The sequence below is a fragment of the Lycium ferocissimum genome, chromosome 4 (assembly GCF_029784015.1).
Source record: "Lycium ferocissimum isolate CSIRO_LF1 chromosome 4, AGI_CSIRO_Lferr_CH_V1, whole genome shotgun sequence".
Lineage (NCBI taxonomy): Eukaryota > Viridiplantae > Streptophyta > Magnoliopsida > Solanales > Solanaceae > Lycium > Lycium ferocissimum.
The window spans coordinates 8,534,374-8,545,399 of record NC_081345.1 but is presented as its reverse complement, the minus strand read 5'-3'; the positions used below and the strand labels follow the sequence as shown (position 1 = coordinate 8,545,399).

Below are 11,026 nucleotides of genomic sequence, written 5' to 3'. Positions count from 1 at the left end.
TCAATATCCACCTTGAATCCACCGCAAAACCATACTAGAATCACATCCATGCGTTTATTCGAGCTTCGATTAATACTCCGTCGCTTGAAAATTGCTTACTTTGTGATTCCCTCTCTCTCTCTCTCTTCAATTTTCTGGAAATTTCTAGCAAAATCTGATGAAAAAAAGGGGGTTATTACCCTTTATATAGGGTCAAATTCGGGTCGGGTTCACTGTAGCATTTTACTGTAGTACTGTAGCATTTTACTATAGTACTGTAGCACGCTTTTCTGATTTGTTAGCTGAACTTGTAACGTCCATAATTCTCTACTCCGATGTCCTATCGATGAGCAGTTTGTTGCGTTGGAAACTAGACTCGACGAACTTCATTTTAGGCTTTTGTTTCACTTCAAAACACTTCATATGCTAAGAGATATTTGTCCCTCAAGTTGGACCAAAATTTTCACACGAAACTTTACCCATCCTTTCTCCAAAGTCGTACTACTCCATTTCTTCCACTCATTTCCTTATAAAACCTTCCGTATACCTTGTATACACCCTTCACTCATTAAATGTACTTGATAATGCTTATATTTCTTATATTTCAAAGTGGTTTTACTTAACCGTAACATCCTAAGAAACCTTTAAGTCATGATGAAACCCTTTGATCGTAGTCTTCGAAGCCACAACACTTATCACATGGTTATTCCGCTAACCGTACCATTTTAGAATCGATGATCTCTTCTAATCGCTTGATATACCATAAATGCGCTTTCTCGACTCCCATTTCATAGGGATGTCGCCAAACCCGAGAATCTGATTCATAACCCTACTCTATCGAGTCTTCAAATCATAACTGAAACCTGAGGTTGATCACATATCCCTATCACGGTTGCACGTCTCGAACCATACCAGGCGTCGTCACATCTAGCTGCTCGCATGTCGAGAACGTGTCCTCACCATCAGTGATAGATTAGAACAATGAAGTTTAAACCTTAATCGAATGAAACACGCCCGATGAGGAATGAAAGAATGAAAATTTCCTATATGTCCTATAGCCTCTTAAAGATAGATACGTAGCTCTTCCTACCCATCCGCGAGACTCTATTAGACAATGTCCTTGTATCAGTGAGATCGATTAGCCTAGGGCTCTGATACTAATTTGTCACGACCCAATTTACCAAGTCCCACCGCACTTGTAAGCCAACACCAACCTTTAACAGCCCAAAATAAGCGGAAATAAGCATACAAGTCAATTTCAAGTCTTAACAATCTTAAAATAAAAATACTTAAATAGTTATTACAATCCTTCCCAAAATCTGAAGACATTAAAAGGACCACATTCTGCTCAGCGAATTGCGCACCTGCACACCCAAGTTCGCACCAGCGGAATAGACCTCGCCACGGCACACTCCCACAAAATATCCCAAGCTCGTAGCGGCGGAGATCAGCTCGCGGCTGCGCACACGCACCTGCGGGAAAATTTTCGCAGGGGCGGACTAAGGCCAACCCAGCTATCCTTCGCTCCTGCGGGCCTCCTCTCGCTGGAGCAAGTATGCAGGGGCGGGACCTCCTTCAAACCTGCGCGAACACCAGAACCAAAAAAATTTGGTTTTTGACTCTCTCAACCGAAATCCCGAGACTCTCCCGGAACCTCCCCGACACAAACCAAATATGCTGACACATGTAAGAACGCGCTAAGAACTCACTCTCGCACTCGGAATTCCCAAAAGAGGTCTCGTTGACCAAGTCAAACCCGAACGGGCAAAAACCAACTTCCCAACCAAATGACCAAAATGCCCCTAAGGACTTTGGGAACTGAACCAAACACTAAAACAGCCTATATTCGACGTTTCGAAGCTGATGGAACTAACGAAATTTCCAAAATGACACAAAAAACCCCGATGATGCTTAAAGTCAGCCCAACGCCTAAGAATTCTTTTAACTTAGAAAATTTCTAACTTAAGAGATTTCAACTACCTCGGGAATTGTGCCAACCACACCCACTACACAACAATCTAAAACAAGCAAAGGGGCGGGTTCAAAAGGTCAAAATAGGCAAAAATGAGAGAACAACCAAAACAACCTAACAGGTCGTTACACTAACATGGTAAACCGTAACCTACCTCAAAGCCGAACAGGAGCCACGAAAAACCAATCCCAGCCTCTTCCTTCCGGGGTGCTTCCAAGTACCAAGATGAAGGTCTACCAAATATGAACACTATATTAACAACGAATCCATGAATACCCAAAGAACCACACTTCAAAGCAGAACCTGAAAAACTACCCCAAAAGTGACATCGGGCCCTCAAGGAAAAAATCAGAACTTTAAGTTAAATACATCCTACCCATATTCTACAAGGTTGAAATCTTACTTAATCACACCTTTTAATCATAGAAGAGTCTTGGAAATCATTATTTTCCCCAAATCCCAAAAGTCAAAATTTCAAATCAACTCATTTAGACATCAAGTTTGGAAGTTGAATATTTAGTTAGAAATGGTTTACACAAACTAATAACTATGAGAGTCCTTCAAAACCACCCAAGATTTAGTTAAGAAAAAATTATTTACCCACCTAGGGTTTTACAAGTCATAAAAGTCTCCCCAATGCCCAAAACTCAAACATGAATTAAGCTAATGGAAAGATAAAAGATTAAAAGGAAATAATGAAATGGGGTTTAGATCTTACCCTCTCCAAGAACCCATGGAGTCCTCTGAGATTTTCTCCAAAATCAGCTCTAGGAAGTTTGGTGGGTGAAAATGGGAGGCAAATCCTAAAATGAGAAGTCTAATACTAGGTCTGCCCAGCGATTTGCGAAGACGCGAAATCTTGCTCGCGTACGCGACGCCGCACCTGTGAAAAATATTCTGCAGATGCGAGCTCACTTAACTAGCCAGAATTTCGTAGCGCAGAAGAAAAGCTGCAGATGCGGCCCATCTATAGCAGGAAGTAAAATTTCTCACCAACTCTCAAAAGTCTCCTAGAGGTCAAACCTTACCTGCATAAATGACTTAAAAGACCCCAAAATCCTCGAGGACCACGTCACCCATCCCACAAACCAATTTACACGTAAAAATGAATCTCGAGAAGGATATTTTTTGGAGAAAATGAGGAAAACTGCTATAACGATCAAATGGGTCGTTACAAAAAAAACAATTACTGCTATTACCACTACAAAAAATGCGGGATTTAGCCACGCGCAAAACCGTGGCTGAAGAGCACCTAAACCGTGGCTAAACCTACTTAGACACGGTATGTTAGCCACGGTTACAAGCGTGTCCATACGGGGCGTCGCTCCCGCATTAGCCACGGTTTTAGCGTCCGTGGTAACCTTTATTTAGCCACGGTTTGATTTACATCTAGCCACGGTCAAGCCATGGGTAAATTTGGCTACATAAAATAAGAATTATATTTGAAATTTTTAATTACCCACACAAGAACCGTGGCTAATATAAACCATATGGCAATTAACTTACAAAATCATTTTAGCCACGGTTCAACCGTGGCAAATGTGCATAATTTTTTTTTAAAAATAAAATTATAATTATTTCCCTGCATTTTCCTGGTATCAATACATAATGATAGGCATTCACAAATACACTGGACATAATACACAAAGCATTGCTATAAAGATTAGAGCTTCAATGTTCTACTTGTCATATATAACAAAACATAAGTTTCAAGCCTTGATTATACAAAAAAGATACCACAATTTCTAGTGTAAGGGAAATACAAAAAATAGTTGGTGGTTCAAAAATAACCACAAAAGGCTAAGAAGAATCTAAGGTGAAACTAGGCAACTCACTACCAAATTTAGCTTGTAAAAACCTATGAAGAGTTGCCAAGTGATTCTCATTTTGCGCAAGCCGTTCCTTGGTCTCCACAAGTTGTTCCTTGGTCTCTTCATATCCAGTCAACTTCTCTTCCAAGGTTTCGACATGCTTCTCTAGGTCTTCAACACGTTGATGAGATGTATTACTAGAACCACCAAGATTCGCATAGCTAACTGAATGTTTAGGCATTCCAAAAGCAGTCGAGGGGCAAACATTACCACCTAAACCACGCACACGACCAGAATGTTCAGCTCCATATACTTTTCCAATGGCGTCATTAGGATGAGCCAATATCTTCAATGGAACACCTAAAGTGGCAGCATGTTCTTGATCTTGAGATAGATGCTCCGATATTTTATCCTACAAGTAACATAAAGAAATGAGACATTCTCATACCAACGCTGCTAACATCCCAAGCGAAAAGAAAGCATTATCACTAAATTATAATTACATTCAAAAGTATAAAATGATACAGAGACACAAGCAGCAATTTCATTGTGCAATCCAGGTGACCATTACTGTACTTATTGGGAGAAGCTTAAGCATAGAAATAACTGCTTTTCATAATAATAAACACAGCCATACTGCTTATGATTATGAAAAGCAGTAATGTCAATATGACTCTTGTAGATTCTTCACTTATAAGCTTCCTTACCATTCCATACCATTATTAAAAGCTTCAAATATATATCTGCAACCATACTGCAGGTACAACATTACATGATCAAAAGCAAGTCTTTAACTAACAAGCCAAGACTAAAAACAGGGTCCCTGTTTTGGGACATACCTGAATTTCCAACCAAAAAAAAAAAAAAAATACAACAAATTGAGAATTCATGTAAGCTTCATAAGTTTCAATAGACACTAAATCTTAATAGGGAAAAGATAAAAGAATAAAATGAAGAATTACACTGCAAGCAAGAGCCAATTCTTACACAAATATTCCAATGTCATCGTCCCTTTGCTACAGCATCTTCAACTCAATTGCATAAATATAACCTTAATAAACATCAAAAATTAAATCTTTTTTGCATTCCATTGAAGATCCACAGCATTCACTTCCATCTATTTACAACGACGATAATAAACAACTTCTCCTTACCATCTTCTAACTCCATTATTACCTTCAAAACCCCACCCTCTACGCCTTCTGCATAAAAACACGAACGACATCGAATTACTACTACTTCTACTCCCATTATTTATTATCCTTGAGATGTAGTACTCGACACACCACCAACAACACCACCCCCCAAAACAAGAAAACAAGTTCCCAAAAAACCTCCTAACATTTTTGAAGCGATACATCACCTCTAGAACCCCATAAAATCCTCCTTTGAACCCCATTATTACTATTACCATTACCATTACCAAAACCACCATCCATTATATGGTAACGCCCTTTCACCACTACCTCTTCTACCTAACCTACCAACATCCACCACCGGTAATCTCCATATCGTTAATCCAACCACTTCTTCTTCCTCATTATTCGCTACATTGCAATCTACATTCGGGCTTTGAGTGGGCAATTTGCCTAAAACAGACACGGGTTACGCAACCAAAGCCACGGGGTTATACAATCCGAATGATAAAGATGCTTCGCGTGCTTCATTACCTAAACAAAACTCTTCTCTACAAAGCGCACAACAAGTATCACTTACAATATGTGAATTAACAATCTCAATTGTAGGTAAATTCTCAACAAAGACTTTTAGAAGGATTAACATTATTATTATTATTTTCCAATCTTGAACCAATCATACCATTAGCTTCAATTTGTGATAACTGTTCCAACAACCTATCAAAACCCAACCCGAGTAGAAAATCCGACATACTATTAAAAGATACAAGAAGGTAATGTTGTATTGTAATTTCATAGCTCATGTACAATGCACATGCCAAGAACACAAGAATTATCATTTCTTTACTTATCTTAGGACCAAACTGATCATCTTTTTTAAAATACATTAAGAATCATTTCTACCAATAGAACCGAAATCCATACATCAAAGACCATTTTAATCATTTTCTCAGTTTAACAAACTACGAAAAGTAGAATTATGAAAGTAGACAAGCATAATCATTTACATCAAAACATTCACTCACAATACTGAGAAAATTACACTAGAAAATCGACATTGTAACTGAAATATTAAAGTAGACAAGTGTTTGGAACTTACAGCTATAATCTTCCCTTCTTCATTCACATAATTTCCATTCTTCTTCAGTAAAGTTGACAAAACAACCTCACTTCGGCACACAGGCCTTCCATATTTTTTCTCCTGTCATTAATCGAGTATAGATTAAAAAATAAATAACATGCAACACATTTTATTTGGTACAATAAAGTGATTTCCAAAATGAAATCCAAGGTCAAGAAACTTACCATTTGACGACCTCTCCTTGCATTGCTTTGCTACCACCGGCATGGGGGACTTTAAGTTTACTTCGATTTCTTGCATTTTGTTCACTTTGTGTCTGCAATTCTCAAACATCAATTTAATTATATATATATATATATAGACACACACACTGGACATGAATTAAGTGATAATTTCTCTTTGTAGAGGAACAATTACCTTCATCTTCTCTTCTTTATAGTGATGCACAAAAGCAGTCCAATCAACAGAATCCACGTTTGGAGGAGGATTAGCAAGTATTTGTTCCTTACTTTTGCTAGGGTAGAAGGTTTGATTTCTTAACGTATATTTATAGGACCTCCATCTATCGCGTAAAGTACGCATCACCCATTTGATTCCAATAGCATAGTCAAACTCGAAATTCTCCTTCAAATGTATTTATATTCATAAATCAATAACTAATGACAAAAGATAAACTAATTGAACCTGAAAGAATTTAGATAGTTACCTCGACTAAGCCATTGTAGGCGATTTTTCGCCTCGGGCATCCTATCCCATCTCTCAACGATATGGGACAAATTATAGACTTTTGAGAAAGTTTGCCAAGAAATCTCACAAGCAAGTTTGAACCATTATCACTTCCTTGTCCATCCCGTTGAGTTCCACCACAATTTTTTTTTTTTTTCCAAGTTCCAAACTCGATGCTTGCATCTTTTGAGTTGTAACTTCTCCGATCAAAGTATCTATCATTTTAACAAGCAATCACCATTAATCAGAAGCAAAAATAACAAAACATGATAAAGAATAAAAAGTAATAGTCAACTCTAATATGAAATTACTTCAAACCTCTAATCTCAACAAGTAAGGGCTCCTCTTTTTGTTGTGAGTTAGCTTCATTAGAGCTCGAGGAAGAATTTAAGTTGTCATTTCCGAATGTAGGAGTTGTTATGTTCTCATTCTCAAGTTGGTCATCCGGTTGATCCCCACTAAGTTGTTCTTTGCAAATCTTGGGAAGTTGTACCATAGTTGTCGGTTGATGTCCTCGTAGGCTTTCTAACATTGCTTGTCTTGAATTCTTGCGTTTCGCTTCATATTCTCCTAGAATACGATAGTTATCCTGTAGGAATTGCTTTAAGAGAATATAATACTTATAAATTACTTAAGGACACGGGAAAAAGGGAGAATGAAGCACTATAACTACAACTAAATAAAAACAAATATAGTATAACAAACTAAAGTTACAAAAATAAATAAAAACAAATATAGTATAAAAGTTCTCTGAATGTCGTGACTTTATTTGCTAAGTTTTGATAGGTACAGACCTATGAGACATTTATTTGAAAAATTGTGATACATGGATTTATTTACAGGTATGCATCCAAAACAGGGTAGGCGTTTAATAATTTTAGTGTATCTTCAAGAATGTGCAGCAATTACCAACACTCGTGTCACACTGTTTGGCACGGGTTCAAGGTAAATATCGAACCCATGTAACATAAGAACACAAAACGATATATAATGAGCAGTGATAGAAATGCATCGCCTGAAATTACACACAATTTCCACTGGTTTTTACTTTTGTAGGTCTCCTATCCAAGTTACATTTACATTTGGCGCACGAGAACTAACTCAGTTAAACAACGAAAACAATATAACACTGCACGCCTTAGCTGCTGCTGCAGTTGATATGAATAAAATTAGTATTTCTTGAAACCAATAACAACCATAAGGATATTATTTATACAATACAACAAAAGTTAGTATTTCTTAAACCAATAACAACCATAACTACTGCTCTTGTATCCATTTGCTCCATTTGTCCTATCCATTTACTCTACTAAGGTTACCACACTATGTAAAATTATTTGCTCAAATGTGAGTTTTTATATCCTTGTTTGAATGATGAACGAACTCAACTACTAAATGCAACGACAACATTAGAAAAATGTCTAAGTCACAGCTAATTTGCAGAAAAGCACCTCAAACCACAAGAAAAAATGTACACATTGTTAAAACATTCGAGCCTATGATATGTAGTTGTAGTTCTTCCAATGAACCAGCAAACACTTGTGAACCGACTATACAATCAAACCGAGCATATCTAATCATAAAAGCTTAAAATTAACAATCAGTCAGAATATCGCAAAATACCCAGAAATTCTAAACAATAAAACAACAAAAGTGACAGAAATTTCAGAGATTTCAAAGCATATACAAGCATGTAGTGACATATGTATGATTATTACTTACTAGTATGTAGTAAAAACTAGAAAGCATCCCCATAAACATTATACGAAGTTTGAACTCTAATATTTTACTTCATACCCTCCACAGGTTTAAAAGGAAGTACAGTGCAAGAGAAATAATTTAAAGAGCCACAACAAGCAGTCAACTAGCAAGAACTCTAACTTGCATTATGATTTCATGAAACAAGTTTAGCACTAAACAGGTAATACAAATATACAACCTGGAATGATATGACAATTTCCAAAGACACAACTGAAAGAACAGACAAAATACACAAACCACTAAACAGGTAATCAGATAAGGGTACATTGAAACAATAAGGCAGAAATCATTGTTCAACATTAATAATGGTTACCATTATATTGAGAAGAACTTAAAATGGAACGACATGAACATGAAAGTTCGTAAGTCTAATCTCGACTTGTTTGAAATAGAGACATAATTACGTGTAAGAGATATGCGAGCAAGAAATCATAAGAACATGTTCAATATTTAGAAATCATAAGAACATGTTCAATATTTACATACAACTCTTTTTTCTTTTTGTCTACTTACATTCTACAACTTATTTATCTAACAATGAGTAATGCAGTTAAAAGGGGAAAAATTGAAGATGTCAACAAGAACATGAAAAAGGTACAACTAATTCTACTCGCCTTCGACTCGGGCTGCCTCCAAAATATTTACAGCATATTCTATGGTCCTACTCCCGCTCTATCGCAACTTCCTTCAAGCTTGCAGTTTTATTTAGGCATAAGTTATCCTTATAGAGGAAACATAGTAATACCTCAACTCTCAAAACTGGCAAGAAGTCCCAAGCCTTTGTATCTACTTCTGGGAAGGAAGTACAGAACAAATTTAAACCCCAATTAAACTTGGTGAGCTAGACACATATCACGATTCAAATTCAAACACCAATTAAACATGGCTGTAGGATGCAGAGCAATGCTAGTTTTCATAAACAAAAACCCTAAAAGGAACCCATTAAAGATTGAACAAAAAATTGACTTGAAAACCCGAAGTAGCAGAGAATTGTTACTTGGAGCATGACATATCAACAAGCATTCATGGGAAGAATCATATTACTGAAAAGAAAATACCTAAATCACATAAAGAAAGTGTTACCTAAACCTTTCTCCTTCACAATCCTCAACCTTAGAGCACGTTCAAGAAGAAAAAAGGAGAATTCAACGATTTACAAACAAAGCAGCCCTTTAGAGTGGCGAATTTTGGGAGCAATTGAATTTGGGAACAGTCCAATTTGGGAGGGAGTATTGTTAATTGTTAAAAGAGAAAATCTAAAAAGCAAACAAAGAAAATAAATGGTGGGAAAATGAAAACAAAAGCGAGGAGTGAAATTATACCCGCCTCATTTTCCCACGAATGGTTAGCCGGTTTCCTAATTGTAGATAACTTTATAATTGTTAGTCTGCTTTGCCACGGTTTTTGAAACCGTGGCTAAATAACCGTGGCTAAAAGGCGCTTTTTTGGTAGTGTACCCAACAATAAATAAAATTAATCTTTGATAAACAATTCATGTGATGAAAAGAAGATATATTACCCGTAGATGCATGTTTTTTGTGTCTAATGCGGTGCACAAATTCGAATGATTCTAAAACATCAATTGGAAGATTGATTGGTACTGAAAGTGTACAAAATTTATATAACTATGTTAAATTAATATGCATAACTGTACATTTTACATTCAATGTTAGACATGGAAGGTAAAAAAAAAAAAAAAAAAAAAAAAAAAAAAAAAAAAAAAAGACAGTTGTCAACTGATATAGGAGTAAAATCTATATACAATTGATAATACTAAAAAAAACTAAATAATAATATAAACTGACCTACACCATCAAAAACGGAGAGTGAATAGATAATGCTAAAAAACTAAACAAGAGTATATACTGACCTAGGCCATCAAGAGCGGAGATAGACAATATAACAGGACTTAATGCTTGACTCACCTTCAGCACATCCAAAAACGAAAATAATAAACTATTGATTCTACTTACCTTTGTCTCCATGTTATGTGGCTGCAAAGTAAAACAAACATAATCAGAATAGAAGAAAAACAATATTAATTTATTAACATAAAATAAACACCAAACAAAATCCATTTGCAGTGGAAGATGTCAAGAAGCAGTACGTGAGAAAAGAAGAAGAAGACCTCTCTCGACTGCTAACATGCGAGGTATTTGAATTGTGCTATTTAATGCAAGTAAGAAAAGGATTTGTACAAAAAATAATTCTAATTGATTGAAATCCTAAATTTTAGGCGGCGAAAGAAGCCTGAAAAAAGAAAAAAGAAGCAAAATTAGGACTCCTAAACCAAAATTTTATAACAAAAGTAATAGGCGTAACACAATAGTACTCCTTAAAAATATACGATACTGATAGAGTTGTCAAAACGGGCCAATCCAACCCAAGCCTCGCGGGCCAAGGAATTCATTTTTTTGCGCGGAGTGCCCTTCTTTTAGGCGGTCTTTAAATTTTTTTTATTTGAAATCTTTAAAATTTGTCCTTCGGCCCCAACACCATAGGTTCCGGGTTCGAACCACGCGCGGTCAAAATTTAAAAAAAAATTCGCAAGGCGAGTTTA

At 36.3% G+C, this 11,026-nt stretch overlaps 1 protein-coding gene, 1 long non-coding RNA gene and 1 pseudogene across 3 annotated transcripts; all 3 read right to left on the bottom strand.

Moving 5' to 3' along the window:
* Positions 1-614: 614 nt before the first annotated feature.
* Positions 615-10,756, bottom strand: LOC132051501 (uncharacterized). The gene is made up of 3 exons (XR_009413740.1): positions 10,574-10,756; positions 10,440-10,460; positions 615-2,184 (listed from the first exon to the last, which is right to left on the bottom strand). It is a non-coding gene; the product is annotated as an uncharacterized LOC132051501 (long non-coding RNA).
* LOC132054350 (uncharacterized) lies at positions 3,582-6,624 on the bottom strand. 2 transcript variants are annotated; one of them, XM_059446384.1, is made up of 4 exons: positions 6,397-6,624; positions 6,204-6,295; positions 5,998-6,099; positions 3,582-4,174 (listed from the first exon to the last, which is right to left on the bottom strand). In XM_059446384.1, exons 2-4 carry the CDS (start codon positions 6,204-6,206, stop codon positions 3,752-3,754), a joined length of 528 nt encoding a protein of 175 aa, XP_059302367.1. In that variant the 5' UTR covers positions 6,207-6,295; positions 6,397-6,624; the 3' UTR covers positions 3,582-3,751. The 2 variants fall into 2 exon arrangements, with proteins under 2 accessions (XP_059302367.1, XP_059302368.1); XM_059446385.1 differs by lacking the exon at positions 5,998-6,099.
* LOC132054349 (E3 ubiquitin-protein ligase RDUF2-like) lies at positions 4,654-5,967 on the bottom strand (annotated as a pseudogene).
* Positions 10,757-11,026: the final 270 nt, after the last annotated feature.